The sequence below is a fragment of the Antrostomus carolinensis genome, unplaced genomic scaffold (assembly GCF_000700745.2).
Source record: "Antrostomus carolinensis isolate BGI_N321 unplaced genomic scaffold, ASM70074v2 scaffold14854, whole genome shotgun sequence".
Taxonomy (NCBI): Eukaryota; Metazoa; Chordata; class Aves; order Caprimulgiformes; family Caprimulgidae; genus Antrostomus; species Antrostomus carolinensis.
Window position 1 is genome coordinate 13,829 of NW_010308804.1, and position 21,240 is coordinate 35,068.

General features: G+C 38.4%; 1 protein-coding gene across 1 annotated transcript in view; it reads right to left on the minus strand.

Annotated features, from left to right (window-relative positions):
- YLPM1 (YLP motif containing 1) overlaps positions 1–21,240 on the minus strand; it is a gene marked incomplete at its 5' end in the record, with an annotated part of 30,051 nt that overhangs the window by 1,821 nt on the left and 6,990 nt on the right. The window contains 16 exon segments of the mRNA XM_029084480.1: positions 866–996; positions 6,242–6,293; positions 9,299–9,385; positions 10,614–10,697; positions 10,966–11,049; positions 11,268–11,444; positions 11,729–11,848; positions 12,140–12,202; positions 12,802–12,989; positions 13,348–13,493; positions 13,596–13,770; positions 14,171–14,263; positions 15,432–15,672; positions 17,258–17,363; positions 20,022–21,096; positions 21,099–21,240. The exon segment at positions 21,099–21,240 is cut by the window's right edge and continues 52 nt beyond it. Of these exon segments, the coding sequence (XP_028940313.1) occupies positions 866–996; positions 6,242–6,293; positions 9,299–9,385; positions 10,614–10,697; positions 10,966–11,049; positions 11,268–11,444; positions 11,729–11,848; positions 12,140–12,202; positions 12,802–12,989; positions 13,348–13,493; positions 13,596–13,770; positions 14,171–14,263; positions 15,432–15,672; positions 17,258–17,363; positions 20,022–21,096; positions 21,099–21,240 (2,964 nt within the window).

Sequence of the window (21,240 nt, forward strand, 5' to 3'; positions counted from 1 at the left end):
TGTCACTTCCTCTACCAATGCCTTAGCATCTCCACTTCCAGTACTACCATGTTTTCTATTTGACATTACAAAACAAAGCCCAAACACTGATAATTAACTCAAATTACTTTCAGTGGCAAAAGCAGGCATGTTGCAGGTTTTTTTGTCTACAAAATAGAAAGAACAAAAGTATTACCTCTTCCTATTACCTTTGTTTTGTCTTCCTCTATGGTTTTTTTTGCCCTGTTTTTCACAATGGTATTTGAAGATGCATTTTGTGTTCAGAACAGAACTACATATAAAGTGGTTGAAGCCAACTTCTTATACACTATCTCCCAAGATTGATGCAAGCTATATGCAACATCTACAAGACTTAATTGATATAAAAACTACATACTTGATACTTTCCTCAGCTGAATCTTTTTGAACAGAACAGTGTACTGTTTCTCTGCTTACTTATTACAAAACCTAACAAAAAATAGCTTAATAGAATCACCATCTTGTCTGGGAATCTGAACTGTATATCACACTATCTCATCAGAAAACATACAGCATAAGAAAAGGACTCTGGGTTGCTCTGAAACAATGCATCATCTCCTTCAGCAAGAAACGGGACATGATTCCATTCTCAATCTCAAAAGCCATGCTATGCACAGTTAATCTTTATCATCTACAATTCCTCACTTTGTTATAATCAATCTGTTTAGCTCTGGAAGACTCTACACTCAATAATATTCTCTTACAGAATGTAATGGAAAAGCAAAATGAAAACTGAGTCCATGAAATTGCCATATTCATAGACATTGAATGACTTGATACAAACTCTTCCTCACAGAGACCGTGAAATTGTCATATACAGACAGTAAGTCATTTGAAAATTTATTACCCTTTTCTTTCCAGGTTCAGAAGCACGTGTATCATAGTCATCTGGAAGCTGAAGATAATCTTCCATTCTGCTGGCAATGGCTTCCCAGTCACGTTTCCTTTTAGTGCCAGTCCGCAAACCATCCAGCTTGTCTGAGAACAAACACAGAGCCTCAGAGTTAAAGGAGATTTTTTTTCCCCTATTATTCACACAAACAAGATGAGAGTGGAAAAATTTGCATAAGAATGAGCAGCAGAACTTGTACATCCAGTTTGTCTTGACAGGTGGAATGATGAGAGTTGAAATAAACTAGAGAAGACTCAACACCATTTTCAAGTTTTATTGATCTTTCACATTAACTGTGTGGCAATAACACTCAGTCTTGTTATTTGTATGAGGGAGAAAAGCTTGCTCTTCTGGATGTTCATACTATATGGAGTCTGTCCTTACAGGTACAACGTAGCCACCAATAGCTAGGAACCACAGATCCACCTATTCTGTATTTGAATACAATACTACAGCTGCAGCATTTTTCCCAAATTCGGGTTTAATACTGTGTCAAACATGGCATACACGCAGTATCGGGGAACAAGTGACGATCATATAATTTAATGCATCAAAGACAAGTTTTTGAGATACTGTTTCTGTTAAACAAAAAGCTCCTTGGAAACCCTGACACACCCCCCCCCCCCCCCCGATGACACCCCCCCCCCCCCCCACCGTTCTTTTTCTCTCCCCACAAGAAAAACACACTGAAAAATCCTCCAGAACTGGAAAAAAAAAATCTCAGAATCTTTTGTTTCATGGTGTAAGAGGTCAGTCACGAATATTTGATCAGTACATTTGTTCAACAGTCATAATTTTCTTCTTTTTCTTATTCAACTGATAAGGCATGAGGAGAAACAATTCCATTCCTAGGTTCTAAAATTTTGTTCCTCTTTGGACACTTATTTTCAGTGAAAAAACACCTTCTTGAAATTATGTGGCAAACTGCTTTTGGAAAGGAGATGAAGTATTCATTGTAAGATTACGAACAACAAAGCATGAAAAATGGCTTTACAAGTCAAAGGAAATCCTAGTACTTCTGTTGATATATGCTACCATTTCATAAGCCAACAATTAAGTATATGCAGAAGGAATACTAAGCTTGGCAGCTGTATTCTGTAAACCATTTCCAGTCATGCCAGTAACGTTGTTTCAGAAGTCACTGATATATTAAATTCACCCACAAAAGGTCTCAGAAATAAAACAAATACAAGGCAGCATATTTTCTGGATAGCAGAAGAGGATGTTCAAAGGTATGTATTTAAAGAAGCTCAGTTCAGAGATGATTTTTTTTTACTTAATATGGAAGAATAGAGAGCAACAGCAAAGATAACGTGAGGCAATGGTGATGTGGACATGCAAGTACAATTTAAATGCCATAAACTAATGAAGTAATTTCTCCCTCATACAACTCCAAAACTTGTAAAGATTCCACCTTCGCCCCATTTCCCTGGAACAGATACAGAATTTCTTCGAAGAAAAAAATTTAATCCTCCTCTGCCTTTTTAAAAAACCCAACATTTAAGAAAACTGTGCAGAATATTTGTATGTTACATGATATCTCATTACACAATTCAGTTAAGGTTCTTCTTTTCCTCTAAGTTAAATCTGCCAAATTTGAAGCTCAATCTCCACAGAAAGACGGCACTCCCTCTAGAAGACAAAATTCATTTATACAATATTCCTCCATTACTCCGGCACACAATGTACTTGCACTATTCCTCTGCATTACTCCCAGATCAATCAGTGCAGACCATTTGTAGCATAAGGATCTCCAGAAAAAACTGACGTTGAAAAGGAGAGCAACAAACGCATTGAGTAGCATTTAGGAACACGAAGAACTGAAAACTCAGGAGCTCTGAGCTGTTGGCAAGTATCTATGCACAGACATATTCCTGTTGGAAGGAAAACTGCTACAATGCAAGCTCATCTCATTACCAATGTGGAAGCAAGAGCTGAAGTTTCCCACTCCCTGCTGCACACAGACCAACTGAAAACATTGCCAAGAAACGTGTCACTCCTGAACGTCATAGAGGAGTTCAGGAGGTTTTCAGAGTGTAAGATTTCCCTCCGTCCCCTTTTGTTACTGCTACACAGAATTTATTTTAAAATGTTATCTCCTTCCACGTTTGAAGTTGGAATGCCTTTCCAGAGGGATCTGCTTCCATCCATACTACAGTGATTCAAGGTACACATGTCATGCAAGTAGACACACAACAGAAACGTCAAAAGCCTACCACAAAGCATCATTTCAGAATATTCTGTTCTGAAAATGAGACAAGGTGTCATTTTTTAACAGTGGTGCTTCTGAATATTTATGGCAGTGGATTATTTAGTAAACTACCAAACATAATTTTATCATTTCAATTTTAAAAACAATGAAGCAGCAGCATTTCTGAAAACCCGCAGAACTTAAAAACTCACCTTTAGAATTTGAATAATAAAGTATCTGAAAGAAATTGACTTAATTCGCTCCTTCAAAAACTAAATCAATCAATCAGTTAAAATTTTATACAAAAAAAACCTTCTTATACAAAACCCAAAGAGTTTTAAGTAAAATGTTATTTGCATTCCAGATCAAATTCTACAACAGTATCAAAACTTCAGCTATGCCAGAGATCATTTCTCCTTTCCTGGAATTTTGTAGAACTTGCCACTAACCCGCGCTTTCAAAGAGTATTGGGCTAAACAGTTCAAATATAGTCAAATTTAAAAAAATGTGAGTCAATTTCTTTAAGTTTAAGTACAAGAACCCGCGTGGACTATGCACTGAGACAGACCAGTGATTAGACTTTAGAATAAAAATGTGGCTGTGCACTCACAACACATAAGGAACGACACACCACACACATACTCAGAGGAGAACTCGCATCCCTGCCAAAATAAATCCCAACTAAAGCAAGAGCTCTGGGGCACACGGCATGGCGATTGTCACAAGTCAGCACTGCAGCTAAAGAACTCAAACTTTTCAGACCTTTTCTGAGGTTTATTACAATCAGTAAGATCTTATTGTGCTTTCCTGTAACAACATCTACTCAGAAAGACAAAGCAAAACAAGACTTACGGTGTTGCTATATCAGTTCTGCAAATACGTGCCCTCTGGGACTAATGCAATAAACCTAACGGACAGTTCAGCTCCCAGGAAATAACTCAACTTTGGAACAACAGATGGATGCCACAGTTCATGTCTTTCAGGAAATAATTTTAATTGGTCACCTACAACAAAGTCTGATTGTGAATTAAACGTAATAATTCTTACTCACAGACTGCAAGTGTTTATAGAGCAGACCTTGAGCTAAAAGTTGTCTGCCTTTGCAGAGCAATTCTTCAAAGAAACAGCATTCATTATATAGGAACATCTGGCTTTTTGAAAATGTATATTCTGTCAGAATTTACTTTTAGTCTATAGTTCTATGTATTTATAAAAATTAATCTAGAGGGTAGTTATACAAGTAAAACCATGAATACAGACTCGATGGAAAGATCTCAGCACCTGTTTCTGCAACTTGAAGCATGCTAACATCCAGTTTGTTAATGGAGTTTGATTGTTAAAGGATTATTGAAACAGCCTTGCAAGTAACTTACTTTAGTATAAAATGACTCTGCTGCTCACTCCTCATTTTACATTTAAGTGGAGATCACAGAAAAATTCTGTTTTCTATTACAGAGTTTTCATGTGGAAAGCAACATAACACAGTTTTTTGTTTCTATTTGTTAGCAGTATTTGATCATGAGAGAGGTAAATTTTGAAAGCTGTCTGTAAGTTTCCACTGCAGTCACAGTCTCCACATCACTAGAAATTACACATAAAACTTAAATATCTTTAGAAGATACTTTGGATTTCTGTGATATTTGTAAAATGTATGGGATGACTTAAGGTTCACTGTATGCAGCCCAACAGATCTGTTCCTACTATGCAGTATTTAAAGAAGTCTGTTATGTGAAGTACAACACAACGTTATCAGAGCATTCTTCAACAATGCAGTTTTCCAGTACTGTGATTTCATACATAATTGGGAAAGAAAATCATTACAAACTTAAGAAATAATCTTAAGGTATTAAAATAATCAACTCTTATAACAAAAATGCAGTGCAAATCTGAATTAATTCTATCTAACTGCCCAGCTGTTTGATATGCCGGAATCATTGAATACAAGGCTCCTCCAGTTATACTGCGGGTGCCACAAAGTCAATATTTTCCACAAATCTTTAAATGACTTAAAAGAGAGCAGAGCAGCAGAAGAGATGGTGCAGCTAAGCATTTAATGGCAAAAGACGAAAGGCTGCTTTATGTAAGCCAGATCTTCTAATGCCATCTCTATGGTGCAATTGTGATTTTGGTTACTGGAAAGTAATGATACACAGGGCTGTAGGACACATGCAGGAACAAACCTCAAAATGTTAAGACATGCTGCATCCCATTCAGATATTTGTTTTTTCTCACAGACATGACAGAAAACATCAGTTTTATGCAGATTGCATTGATAAAATCTTCACTCAGAACCATTACTGTTCAGTAAAAAAACAAACAAAACCAAACTGATCATAATGACTAGAAACCCCTTTCCATGTGTACACCTTCCACCAAAGCCATGGTGCATGCATTTCAGCCTGAAAGTTGGTTTTGACTTTGACAGAATCCTAATATTAGCAGTTATGTCTAACGCAACCAGATGCACTAATCAGAACAAAAAGTGCAGCAAAAATAGTCCCTTTGCGCTCTTCGAAATTCCATTTTGCATCCCACTAAGAATTCTACTACTTTCCTGGAACTGAAAAGCACAATGAACTTTAACTTTTCAATACCCAAGTTGTTGAAAAGATGCAATGAGGCCTGTTCATTCAGAACCAATTTCAAAGCATAGCACTACTTTGTCCTCATACATGTCAATTTTGGACAGCGAGAAACATCCTCAATACAGGCAGCTACTAAGCATGTCTCCAAGAAAATAAGAAGTTACTGACGACATTTAGGCTTGAAAAAAAAGCTAGGCAGTATGAACAAGAATGCAGTGCAATGTAAGTTGACTCTTTGCTTTTTATAATACGGAAGAGATGAATAAAAAATAGAAACATTTTTTTTTTTTAATTTTAAGACAAAGTACTTTCCTTGAACACATGGAAGAACAATTAATGAGTATATAAAACAGCAATGCTTACAAAGTCATAATTTCCTTGCCTCTGTCAGAAGACAAATTCCTTTTCTGTATAGATGCTTTTGTGGTTTCAGATGTGTATGAGATCAATACATTTATTCGTCTTTGGTAAAGTGGTACAGTAAAAATGAAAATTCAAGTTTTGCAAACATCATCAGATACCAACTATAAGAAACAGGAAAAAATAAATACCCACCTAGCTTTGCCTCAGAAGTGTCCATCTCCCATTTGCTTTTCGGAATGTAACCCTAAATCATACACAGAGAGAAGCTCGGAGGATTAGAGAGAGACACACATGCATATCACTTTTGAACTGGAAACAGCATTATAATGGGAGCTTAAGGGTTTGTTTGGGTTTTTTTTGTAAGGCACAATTCTTGTTATCAGATGAAGGAAACAAATTACTCAGTATTTCAGAACTTCTGCATCCACTTCCCATTCAGTGATTTTAGCAGCCCTTGCAAATCATTACAAGAGTGCTGCCCTCTGCAAACAAAGAACTCCAGAATGAGTCTAACAGACAGCGATGGTGCTGTGTGCAGTTACTATATTATATTATCCCAGGTGGCAAAGTTATTGCACCACAACTTATCAGGCATGAAGAAAATTCAAAGCTTTACAAATACAAATGAAAAAGTTACTGTAGTCATAAGCTTTTAAGAATATATTCCCAGATTTACTACACACAAGCTTCACTTAATCCTTTTGAAGAGACATACTAGATTCTTGTATGAGTGGTTAGTTCACAACTAAACAAAATGCTAAGATTTAAGTATTATTTTTCATTATAAAATAACACTTAGTTCAATTATTATTTTAAAACACTTTTTCCCCTACAAATAATGTCATCATATGTTTTACATGTAATGATCTTTAGCCAGTTTATTCCTTGTAAATGAGCATAATAAATTTGGCAAAAAGGTATTTATTTTAGATATCTTCTTGTTATCTTTTCATTTTATACTCTTGGACAAGTAAATCCTTACTAAGCAACTCTTTATAGCTCATTTCAGCTGTTCAGGTTTGGTATAAAACTGCTTATGTTTCTCTGCAATCACATAAAAAGCTCAATGTAGTGAAATGGAACCCCTGTGAGAATGTAATTATTTTAAGTATGATATTTAAGAGAGAGGGCAAAGAACTACTCTAGATTTCAACAAGAAAACAATCCACAGACCAGTTTTATTATGCTAACTTTTTTCCGGCTCTATTTATAGGTTGCCTCCACTGTGGTACAATCATATTTGTTGTTAATGTGAAGGGTTACTAAATCAGAGTATTCTACTCCAGAGAGCTACACTGCTTTTGATTATGTTCAGCATTGCTCTTACAAAATCCTTGAAAGATCTTTTTTCTATCAAGCATGTATCAGTGACTTGAGATTATCAGATCTCTGTATTTTATTGTTTTTAATCAAGTCTGTTATTAATACAAACTAAGACAGTTTGTGCTGCAATATTTCCTTGTAACAAATAAATAAACTTCATGTATATATGTATATTTATACTCTTAAGCCAAGTGGGTCATTAAAACTTGCTCAAAGTTTACACTACAGCTGGAAGCCTGTATTGAACAAAGTGATGTGTGAAACACTGGTGAACACTAAGTTAAATGCATCAATAATTCATACCATCAAGCACAGAAAAGCAAGAATTGTCTGAATGCTACTTACAACCCTATCAGAGTTGATAATCACAACAAGAGAGTGACTTTGATGGTGTGAAATGGCCTATTGTGAGCTGAATCTGTACAGTATCCTGGTCCTCAGACAGGATAAGAAAAGATTCAGACTTCATCTTTTGGTACAAGACAGTTGGATATTTCAAGGAGATCTGCCAGATGGCAGAAGCTTCAGACCTCTCTTTTTCCACAGGATTAAATGCAGCAAGATGAACTGCAGAACTCTTACCAACTACTCTCAAGAAGGCAACAGATACCAAATACAGTGTATTGTTCCAACTTTCTGTCTGACATACCTCACTCTGAGATTAGCCATATGACTGAACAGCACAGATTACATACAGCAGATAACTCTTTGCTATTTTCCACCTCTTGCAAATCCGAACAGAAAACATTCTTAAATGTAGATTACTTTTAGTTGTTAATAATTTGCATAGTTTTCACCACCAAACTTTCTGCTTGTCTCAAAGAAAAGGCTTGTTATATGCGCTGTACATGATAAAACACTCCCCAGAGCCCATAAACACACACACACACATTTATGAACAGATGTCTCAAAAGCTAAAGACAACTTTCTCTTCTAGATATAGCTCATTTTCAACAAATGAGACCAGCAGCCATATTCTTGTAAACATGGATGCGTCTTTGAAATGTTCTAATTGCACTTGATGCAGTCTCATACTCTGTGCCAAAGAAAAATTTAGTAAAGAGAATAAATGAGTCATGTTGCAAAAAACAATTTTTATTAAAATCCACTCTTCCTAAGCTTTTTTTTTTTTTTTTTTAATTCTGTATTTCAACTGCTTTCTAAACTGCCACTTCTGAGGAATAATAAATTTCCATCAAGAAAAAGGACTTTGCTTGTCTCAGACATTTTTAGTTACTTCCTGTTTATTGGAGTTTAACTGCTTGGTTGTGGGAACCAGGATTTGACACACTCAACTCATCAGGCACTGACCAACTGCAGCTCCAACACATACCAAGAAGTTACAATAGAAGCCTTCCATAGCCTTTTAAATACATACCTAAAAACATCAGCCCTCATGGCAATTCTCTAACCTTCATTTATCCAAGAGACCTAATCCCTCATCTTGGAAATACCTACTGACAAACAAACCCAGCAAGTCTTGGCAGAGAAAGCATTCTTCTTCATAACTGTTGTCATATACCGTGACAGTCGAGAAGAGTTCTTTAGACAGGTGAAAGGAAATAAACTAAATTAATCTTTGCCCCTTCTTCCCATTCCTCCACTTAGTGTAATTCTTAGATAAATCTGGAAGACAGCACTATATTATAGTGTAGTGCAATTTATAAGTGTGTGTAAGAGGCATGTTGCCATGCTCCACTGATAATGTTGTTTGTGGCATATACCCACAGATTCTTAAAAAAATCAGTTAGGAACAGTATGATTTAACATTAAAGTTCTATAAATTTTTAAGGAACAAACAACTAGAACACGTGTATTAAGATTGCACTGCTAAGAATGGCAATGGGTTGGCATTTATAAGACTGAGATTTTCCCTGACACATATTAACAAACATTTTGTTAAGAGATGGTTGATGTGTCTCCTACCAGTTCACTTTCTTCCTCCTCTGCTGTATCCTTCTTGACTTCTTCTTTCTGGTCTTCAATATTTGCATCAAAATCCTCCATCTCCACCTGTTCCAAAGCACAAGCACAGACTTACAAGGCACTGTTTGACTTCTAAGTATTATCTTTTTAGCAAAGTAAGCAGAAGATTCCAAGTTCAAATAGAAGATGAAAGACAGGATTCATCCTGGAAAGTATGATGATGCAATATATATGAATACTGGTTCCATTTTGTCTCCCCTCAGAAGCAAGTTCCCTTCTAGCTACAGAGTGACAAACTATGTAGGAAGGCAGCAATTGTTTATTCTCTTCCTTCACATGTACTCTTTGTGCTATCAGTGACTGCACCAGTAAGATACTTCTCTCACTTCTGTATACCATGGAATACCTAAAGCTCTCCAAGTAATTGTTCTTCATACCATTAGCAAAACCTTGATGCACACAGATCAAACCCCAAATCTGCCCGTCTCTAAGTCTACTTGAGAGGTGAGCCTTTGGCTGTCCTCTTAAAGACTACTATTTTCCAATACAAAGAACTTGGAGATTCAAAAATAACCTGTTGACCTCATGACAAACTGCAAAGAGCAAACTCTCTTCCTACTTCAGCAGTTCACCACTTTCTATGGCCATGGCAAGAGCTGTTCTCATACTGACATGAAGCTATGGTACCTTCACAACGAACATACGATTAACACACTAATTTATTCCCAGAGCTCCTGAAACATCTACCAAAGAAGAATGCAGCAATGCAGAAAGCTGACACACTAAAGATGCATGTCATGGGGAAACTGCAAATGGAATAAAAAGGTAGCATACTCCTACAGCAAGTGTGATCTTCTGCTACATGTTATTTCTTTCTTTCTTCATTCTCTGCTACAGGTCTTTACTTCTCAAAGCAGGGACCAAGAGGAGTTCAAATTTGTTTATTTACTTATTTAGTTAATGAAACTACTTCCTCAAATTATGATTTCAGCAACCTGAAAAAGTGCTGAGTTTCATCTGAGAGAGCAAGGATCCTCTTTAATTGGTACTCAACAGTTGCAAGAACAAAGCAGCATCAACTTTTCCTCAAAGATGCCTAAGTCTGGGCTCCAAAAAGGGGATAAAAAGTAACAGGTACCTTCATGTTTGAGTAATTGATAAGAATTATGGAATACACTTCTCTGACACAGCAATTCTGGCTTTCTACAGTGCCAAGTATAACTGCCCTGTTGTGATTATACCTTTCTCTGCTTTGTATTTTCAGTATAGTCACATCTACGTAATTTGTAATTTTAACAAGCACAGAGATTCTCACCTCTTCAATAGCAGCATCCTGCAACAAAGAACGAATGTCCAGGCGCATCATGTGACGTGGTGCTGCCTCCCAGTGATCAGACATCTAACAAAAAAACAAACAAAAATGAAGCACATCTAAAAATTTAACAGACTCAATGGAAAATTTGGTTTCTGATCATGAAAAAGATGTATCTGTACTTAAGAAAAGTAATTTCAATCAATCAATCTCATTACAACCACCAGCTCTTCTTAGAGGAAAAATGTAAGCATTATGTAGTCTAAAAGAGGTCAATAGTTTTCCAACAACAACAGGCCTGAAAGCACAAATGCAACCTATCATTAATCCTATGACTCCAGATCTGTACAGTTACCCTGCTGATTTCCTTTAGCTTGCGTCCATGAATATTCCTCTTGGAACACGTCTGGTTATCTGCACTCATTTCAGCTAAGTACACCTAGAAAGAGAAAGGCAATATTAAATACTGTAAACAAATTTTTAGAGCTCTTTTTCTACCTGTTGACACACTCCACAGTTGTACTTTCTAAGAAAGGTAAATTTGTAACAGTAGACCACAGCATTTTTCCTGAATGTGGGAGGGACTTTGCATTCAAAAGTTCAGAAATACCAGCATACTGGTACTAGCAAGTTCAAATGCTTTTTAAGCTCTATTACCTCAAACCCCTTGGTTTTTGCAGCACTCCAAAACTGTTCAAAATGTCGCACTCTATCATTGATAGCATCAAGAATAATGAAGGGGAAGAAGCCATCATCCAAGGTCTTTTTGAAAGTTTTAAACATGCTGGTACGATAGGTCTCTTCCATATCAGCTTCATATTCATACTCCATAACCTTTATCAAGGAGAAAAGCATTTAAGAAAGAAGACACCTATTAAAGTGTTAATGTTCAACTGCTGAATGTTACAACCACAAAGCACACTGATATGAGAAAAACATCTTCCAGGTCAACTTTCAAGAATTTGCCCATTCTGCCCTTAAGTTATATTGACTTATTTTGAAAAACAGCCCACAGACCTCTGCACTCTTCCACAGCCACAAACTGAAATGTGACTGCCACTATGTTGTTCCAGAAGGTTCTGTTTCTTTGGCAAGATAAGCAACTGAATTAAAAGTACCTTCTTTTTCACTTTTTTCCCTGTGTCTGGGTCTCTCTCTTCTTTTTCTACTTCAGTGATAAAATAGTCATCCAGGCTGAGCACCCTTGGTGCAGGTCCTCCACACTCTACTTCCTTATCCTGGCAGGAAAGGAAAAAGAAAACAAATACTCTTGCTGTAAAAATTTCATTCTGCTAGAGAGGATCTTCAAAACACTTTTGGCAAACAGCAGTTCCCTGCTCTATATTCAAACAAGAAGAGAGCAGTATCACTCATGCCTGCTAATAGAGGAAGGGATTCACACGTCATGCGAAGACATGGAACATGAAATAACAACAGGCTGAAATTCCAGACAACCAGAAGGAAAACAGCAGAGGAACAACACACACAAAAAACAGGCAGTGCTACACAGTGAGCAGTTGTTTACATACCCTGATGAGTTTTGCTACATGTGTCTTTCCACTGCCAGGCAACCCTCTCATTATGATTACAATCTGAAACAAAGATCATGTAAGAAGATAGGATACTGTACTACATTTAACACAACCTCTTCTGAAAAACTTTTATTCTAGAAAATTTACACATCATCAAGCAAAGCCAGTATCATGCCTCACTGCCTATTTTACAAACCAGGTTGTGAGGGGTGGTAGTAGTGCCACAGAATAAGAGTATATGGTGTTAATCATCTCAGCAGCTCATACTGCATAAGATGTTATAGATCTGGTTCAGTAAGATTAACTTGCCTGAATCTTGTTCTTTCTTATTTTATATGGTGTATTGACAAATCTCCCTGTGTAAAGCCAAATGTTTGCTCTGACACATAAAAACCCAAGTGAAGATCTTGGAAGAATCTAAAATACATTAATGTTATGCACTAACAGAAGTTTAATCTTAGCATTCCCAGGAAGTTTAGATCTCTTGTGGACTCCTAATAGCTATGCTGTAACACTCTCTAGGCATTTGCAAAGGAACCAAGAGAATTTCCAGAGCTTCTTCAAATGTAGGCTTGTTCCAAATATATTACACTCACGAGCATTTTATCTGAATACAGACCTCGTAGAAACCAATTGCTGATTTCAGAATGCATACGCACCCGCTCTGGCCTGCTATCCCGTCCTGGTGGCTTCAAAATATCATCTACATTTTTAGATTCTGGTTTCCTTTCCACCCGTGGAGCAGGTGGTGGCTGACGGGGAATTGATGGAGCAGAAATAGGAATCCTTTCCTCAGGGTAATTTCTACGATCACCTTCAAATTCCAGTGTTTGGACAGAAGAATTTTCTTAGTTCAGTAAAATAAAAAAATTAAGATGTTCATATTCAGCTGAGGTGATTTAAACAGACCTTCATTATTTTAGGATAAATTCACAGATTTGTCCCCAAAATAATTCAAATTTCTAATCTTGAAGCTATTGCAATCAAAGACATTTTTTAGCAGAGTGTATAACTGTTGCAATGCTGATCTCATCACCACTGAGAAACAAAACTACATGATACCACCCAAATAATTTTTCCTGAATTATACATTCTGAACAAAGAAATACTGCAAATCAATTTATCTTCTCCTAATTAACCTTCACCTCTATGAATCCATTTTTTAAATAATATTCTAGCATGGCTTCGAGATTGAGAAATTGTACCTCCAAACATGGAAGGCCCATGATCATATGCTGGACGATCTGTCTTTCGTTCATATGGTGGTCTTTCGAAGCCCCCCCGCCTTGAGGAAGAATGGTCTTTCTTGTCACGATAAGGCTGAGTCCTTGAAGGTGTAGTAGGAAGGACCCTGCCAAGAGAAATTAACATGTACCTCACAAGCAAAATAGACAGCCTGATACTGAATACAGCCTGAATTGTATTGATTTCAATGTGCTCTGAAAGCATATACCTGTCATCCCGGGGATGCCGCTCTTTTTCAAATCTCTCTCGTTCATAGTCCACAGAACCCCGATCTCTGTGCAGCTCCCGTTCTCTCTTGAAATCACGATGATCTGTGGTAGAATTACCCTGACGCTCATAATAAGGCTCACGATCTCGTTCTCTGTTGTAACGACCCGGGTGTTCTGAAAGGAGAAACCCATGGAAATCCAAACTACTAAAACATACTCTGAATTTTTTATTATTTTTGAAGGAAAATCAACAAACAAGAGTGCAAGAAAAGTATATAGAAATATATGCTGTGAAGGCTAGAATGGACTTAATCAGCCACTGAATCTCTTTTCCAAACTGTAACAGACAGCCAAGTCGTCAGATCCTACTTAAAGCTACAAAACTCAATTTTTAAAATAGCTAGGTCATTGACTGCATTACTCCTCTTGACAATATAAACTGTTATTCTTATGGGCCAGTGAAGAAAATAAAGTAGTTCTAGCTTAAACAAGAGTTAGTTTAAAATATGCTTTCAGTGCCTTACAACTTTTCTTAATAGATTAACTGTCCGAGAGCTAGCCAAGCACTCCCTACCTTTTTGAAACGTTTGCCTCTCCGGTAGAGGTTCTGGACGCAGGGTTACTCTCTCCCCATATGGAATCTGTTCCACTTTACTGGTGGTTATATCTGGTTAAAAATAATTAAAAAATAATCAAGGTCTTAAAATATCCCTCTCCCATTTCTTTTCCCCTGTCACGAAAAGCAATCAGCCAATGGCATTAAAAGTGAACGGAATAACTTACCAAAATTTCTTTCAGTGGATAATGCAGAAAGAGCTGTACATAAATACACAAACCCATGGTTTTGAAAGCCTGAAGCAGGTGTGTGTGCGTGTGTAAGTAGGCATACCACTTTATCTTAAAAATGGGACTTCTGCCTTTTCAGATAAGTTCAGGTAGCACACACGATAAGCCTGTAAACTTTAAAATGCTCAGAAAATTTAAATATCTCATAGAACTACTGTAATGTCAAGAATATTAAATGAAATGCTCACTTTAGATTTCTAACAGTGACAATTTTTCTAACAGCTTTTAGTAAAATATCTACTTAATGGAATCGATATAGCTTCAATTCATGTCTTTACGACATGCTTTCATTCCTGTTAAAAACTAAGAATTATGGCACCTTAGAGAGAGAAAAAAACCCGCTCTTTAAAGGACAGTGCACAATTTAAGAACTTCTTTACAACATGCTTTCATTCCTGTTAAAAACTAAGAATAAGGGAAATGAATTCTACTAAAAAAACTAGTGTTGAATTTTAGCTTTGATAAGGTTAATACTAAAAACCAGAGCCCTTCACTGTTTGTGTGTTAAATACCCTTCAGAACTAGAACTTTCTTTCCCCTCCCTGTTTAGAGGGCACCTCACACCCCTTAAGCACACCAATCACATTCTGCTTTAAGTTACTAAGTGACGCCTAAGAACTGTAACAATCCAAAGTACTTTCTAGCACAGTTATTTCCATACTCAGCTACAAAGGGATTAAGGGAAAGCATCAATATCATTCTAAATGTAACACATTGATGTGATCACATCAGTTGGAGTTTATTTGAGGCGGATGTGGCTATACCCCACTCAGTTCACATGAAATAGCTCATTATCACAGCATTGAAGAAAACATTAAACTCGAGGCTGGAGGTTACAGGCTACTTAAAACTGCATTGCTTAGCATTAGCCCACAGGTCAACTGCAGAACATCTATGGCATGCTTCGCATGGCACACTCCTTTGGAAAGAAGCTACAGGAACTAACTAGCTCTCAGTTTCAGATCAAACAAACGCACTGTAATACCCACCTCGCCCATGGCCATAATCCACAGTTTGCTGAATCACAGGTGGTTTAGGAACCGGTGGAATAACGGGAGGAAGGGACACTGGTACAGCTGACGGAACAGAGGAGTGAACAGGTCCTTTCACAGGCGAGGAGATGGGTGGAGGCATCATTGACTCCTGTTTACAAAACTCGTACTCCATATTTGCTCCTTTATCCTCATTTGTGTCCCAGAGTCCATGGAAAGAATCTTCATCCCAGCGTTCCTGTTCCACAGCAGAAGGTGATGGTTTTAAAGATTGACCATGACTTGGGGCTGTAGTTGGAGTAGAAACTGGAGCATGTGGCCTTGTCATAGGTGTAGCAGGCCTTGACAGTGGGGCACTTGGTCTTGTCACAGGGGTGGGCTGTCTGAACAACACGGGAGGCTTTATAATAACAGCAGGAGAAGGTTTAATAGCTTGGGCTTCTACTGGTGCCTCTGAAGATAGCTGAGAAGAGACCCAGATGCAGAAAGCACTTTTAATGTAGATCTGTAAACTAACCTTCTCTCATCCTCTGAAAGTCAGTAAGCACATGGCAATTGGTAATCAAATCATAAGCATTTTCTAGTACCTCCATCAAGGTGCTACAGGTAGGAGGACAATATTTCAAGAACTGGTGGCCTGAATTAATTTGGTCTTTGCTCACTACGTGAAGGCTTAAATACTATTTATTTTCTCCTTCAAAATAACCTTACCAATTTAAGCTTCGGTAGGCCTATCTCAGTTCAAAAGTGTCTACAGTTTTATTCCCAAAGACTCCTGCTGTCTGTGAGGAAGCTGGAAAAGTCTGAAAGTAGGGCAGCGTGGTGATGCACAGGATTGGTAAGGCCAGTTTCTTTGTGGAAGTCACTGGAAAAATTCCCAGAGAGCAGAATCACCTGGAAACCCCTTAATGAAATCAACATCAGATCAATATAAGAAATGGAGAGGTCTTGCCCAGTGGAAAAAAGCAACAAAACAAAACCCTTTCACGAACCAAACGTCCTCATGGAATCCCGTGTGCTGTGTCACAAGAGTGTTTTCAGGTCACAGCAGATACCAAGTTACAGGCAGTCTGACTAGCAACACACAACAAAACTTTCAGAATGGTTGTAGATACAAAGCTGAACTTTGTAATAACAGTTCAAAGTCACAGCAGAAGTCTGAAGGCAGGAATCCCAAGAAAGACAACCCTTGTCTGAATACCTCTAGGTAGATGGGTGAAGTAGTCTGATACAAAATATAAAAGCGGAATAAAGTCACCTCCTAAAGGAATCGACATATCTGCAATTCTTGGTAGCAAATCTACTCCATTATTTGCCTTTATAGACACAGTAAACAAGGAAGAGGTCAACTAGGCAACAAGAAAACTTGCAGTGTCTCATTCACTGCACAGCATTTCCCTAGAGGGAGGGACAAACAAAGCTTGGTCGGGCTAAATGTCAGACCCAGAGGTCAGTGCAGCTAAATTTATTGGTACCAATAAATAGGCTCCTGTTTTGGAAGGGCTCATAATTTCTTACACATCATCCTGCAGCAGTCTAGGCTGTTGAGCCTCATGTGCTACTGTCCACAGTGGGTCATGCTCGGAAGACACAGTGGACTGAATGAGGAAGAAAGGCTTTGGAAAATCTGAAGAAACCATGAAGTTGCTTAGCCTCAACAGAAGATTGGTGAGGTTGAAAGGGATGCTGGGGAGGTGTTCCCCAGAGAAGTCTGACCATCAGAGTACAGAACTGATGTGACATACACATTAATTGTAATTGTCACCATGTCAACATGCTAACTGTAACTAGCATGTTACTAAATTAACACAAGATTAACTTACCTGAAAGGCACCCGGCCTTGTGCTTGTGTTCTGTGATCTAGAAGAATCCTGTGTGGAAATGTCAGGTTTAAACTCTTTCAACTTCTGTAGCTGTTCTTTTTGCTCTCTGCACATGAATCACAAGAAGGTGTTATCAGTCTGTAGCTTACATGAGAAATTAAAAGAAATCAATGCTCACAGTGAAAACCACATATTACACTAGCATTAGGGGCCAAGTCCAAAGAAGAAAAGGACACAGCAGGCTTTACAGGGACAACACCACGATCTAGAAATCCCTGTTTCACATTCACCTAACCACGGAGGTATTTAACATATTAGCTGACTCCTTTTTGATCACAAATTTCCTCTGCAACATGCAGCTATGCTTTTGAGCTTGGCCAGAACCACTCTGCTTTGACAGTAAAAAGCAAAGCTAGATTTGAGCTTCTGACATCATCTTCTGCAAACCAGAAGCCCAGTGGAGATGCATGCCTAAGCGTTCTCAGTGATCTGGGTTGCAAACTGACAGGATTGAGGCCAACAAAAAGCACAACAGAGACCCCAACATTTAAAAACAAAGCAGTGATGTTAACTTTTGTTTTCTTGTTTTATGTATCAAAATGCTCTCTAGTCTATGGAGCAGAGACCAGGCCCAGGACTGAATACTACAACCACTGGACTGCAAAGATCTATCTATTCAATAGAATTTCCTTTCAGTTTTTCTTTGCATCTTTTAATTTAGGTTTTTAATTGCTAATAACACTTTGTTCATACTAATTGTGTGACTAAAGTAGTGCTCAAAAACAACTAGGAATGGGATCCCTCTGTACAGGGCACAACAGAGGTCATTCTGACTAGCAACCCATCTGTTCAGTGTCCAGTGCAAGGGGAACTTGGTGCACAGAAGAGGATCCAAAGTGCTGCATTAGTACAAAAAGTAAACTGAGCAACTGCAAACATTGAAAAGGTCTTCTTTACACCTGGCTTAGGAAAAATACACCAGATGACAAATACAGAACAGCATGCGGCTCAGGGTATGCTGTTTTATACACAATAAAAGCAAAGCCAAATGCAGGCTTTACCTTTCAAGATGAAAGCAGTTATGCATCACATTACTGGTATAACTCTTGGCTCAAAAAAATACAAAAATCATAAGCAGTCTCCTTAAAGTCATTCCTACTGTTCAGACTGGGGTCACTTGCTTATAATAATCTGAAGAGAAGTACCAGTGTGACTAATTCTTAAGATTATCCTCATATTAAATTAAAAATCAGTACCAGTAGTGTCATGTTTATATTTTCCTTTTTTACTGACTTAGAAAGAGGTATACTTATCTGCTTTCTTACTTAAAATGTTCTAGTTTCTGTATTTAAATATTTCAGCCCTAATAAATGATTCACCTAAGCAGTGATTCTCAAACTATGGTCCTTAGATTAAGTTCCCTGGCTTGTGGCTAGTCACATTAAACAGCAAAACATATGTCTGTCAGCCTGAGGGAACGGGAAAGTCAGGAGGCTGAAAATAATCTATTGCTCTGAAATTTTGGCAAATATTGCTTTATAAAACAGACTTCACAGTTACTAACACCTGTTGAATTACTCTAATTGCAGTGAAAGATTCAATTATTCAGAATCAAAGTTTTCCTGTCCTTTTTAAAAATTACTTTTCTTGCATTTTGGCATGCAATTAGCTCCTTCCATTTGGGACAGGTGCTTCGCAATCTTGAGTCTGAAAACAAAACAGTTTCAAAAAAGTGCAAAATGTTTCTGTAGCTTTCAGCTTTATGTAAATGTAATGATGATAACCATTCATTTTAATTGCCCATTATTTTAGCATAGTATCTTGTTAATGAAATTAAACCTGTCTTTACTAGGCACCAATCCTTAGCTACCCCTCAGTAACTCATGAAGGGGATGAAACTCTGTCTCCAAGATGTTTCCCTCTTTTCTCTCTGAAAGATCTCATTCACTGAAAACAGCCAAAGAAACTCATCTTCCCTTTTTTTTTTTTTTTTTTTTTTTTTTTTCCCAATACATCTAATGCACCTAAACTCATGCACCAAATCACAAAGATAGCATTTGGGTAGGTGGTATGTGCTCCATGCATTCTAATATTACCACATTTACTGAGCCCTAGGATGTTTCTGATGTTGAAGAGGATATTCTATCACTTATTTTGAAATAAACACCTATTAAAGCCTTAGGGAGTCTAGTAGCTGCTTTCTAAAATATGGTTTTGGTGAACTCACATTCACATTCTCCTGACTGTAATCACTGCCATTACACTGATCCTCTGAACTCAGATCAGCCAAGCTTGACAAAATTATTCACTGATGATGCTGGGTTTCAAATGAAGGAGCAGTGCACAAAGAAAAAACCCACATAAGCTTTAATTAAAAAGTAAGCAGTATCTAAAAATTAAACAGGTCCCATCCTGTGAATTGTAGAACTTGACAGGTAAGTATTAAAAAGCAATTATCAACAAGCTCATTTGAGGATAACAAAGAGATTGGTCACGTGACATGGACAGATCTCTTCCTGAAAAGTAACAAATGGGGAATGTCATATTCACAGGGAAAGGAATCACCACGTGTTTAAGAAAAAAAGTCCACCCACAAAAGCTGTGATGGAGGTTCTCCAAATAACTTATTCCACATGAGCTCCTATTATCACGCTGTGGTGAAAAGAAATGAATTTACTGTGTAAATTCAGGAATTAATTAGGAAAGAAGCACTGTTTCCACAGAATGGGATTCCCACCCAAAGTGACAGAACCAGGCAACTCACCGAAGCATTTTGAGTTCCTGAGCAGCTTTCAGAATTATCTCATGCTGTCTTTGGCTAAGGACCATCACTCCTCCCAAGGACTGGTCAGAGTCCAGGTTTGAATCTGCTCCCAGCACATCACAGGAACGAGAAGGTGGAGGAAGGGATGAATCTGAACAATCATCCAAAGACCGCAGTCTGTCTCCATCATCTGGGTACCACCTATCTGACAACCGCTCCCTCTCCCAATCAGTTCTTTCAGGAAGGTAGTCTTGCTTCTCCCGCCATGTGTCATATCTCTCTGGATACTCTCGAATTCTCAGCTCGCCCCTGTCTCGGAGGTCTCTGTCGTAATGATCTCTGTTCCTATCCTCCCTCCACCTATCTTCACGGTATCTGTCCAGAGGTGGAAGAGGTGGTAATGGTGGTAGAGGGGGTATATCCAGGTCACGATTCCCCATTTCTCTGTCATCCATAGGTCTCATGTCCCAGTCTCTATCCCATTCTCTGTCTAAATCTTGATCATAAATGTCTGAGGATCTTCCAGACCTATCTAGATCTCTCTCTAGTTCCCTCTCCCTTGGCCTTTTCCAGTCGTCCCACCATGAATCGCATCTGTCATGATCAGACGATAAAGGAGGTAGTGGTGGTAGGGGAGATAACGGAGGCAATGAATGGTGGGATTGCAACCTATCATCTCTGTCATACACATCTACAGAATCATCCTGATAATCAGAGTTGTGATCTCTCCAGTATCGTTCTCTTTCCCAGTCATCCAACCGCTCATGCTCCAAAGGGTCATCTTGACTATCTAAAGGAAATTCTTCCTGCATTCTATCATCTTCATGACCCCAAGAACCCCTCAGTGTCTCCTCTCGATGGTATGGAGGTAATTTGTCAGGGTCATCTCCTAGGTGAATGGGTTTATCCATATTGCCTGCTTCAGATCTTCCTGCTTCCCTCTCCCGGCTACCGCCCCTCCTGATGGGACCCCTCTCGTGGCTACCTGCCCGCCTGACTGGACCCCTCTCCCGGCTACCTGCCTGCCTGATAGGGACCCTCTCCCGGCTACCTGCCCGCCTGATGGGGACCCTCTCCCCGCCCGCCGCATGGGCTCCCTCTCCCGGCTACCTGCCCGCCTGACCGGGCCCCTCTCCCGGCTACCCGCCCGTCCTCTGTCCCGGCTGCCTGTCCGCCCAGCCAGCTCTCTGTCTCGGCTAGAGAACACCCTCTCGTAGCT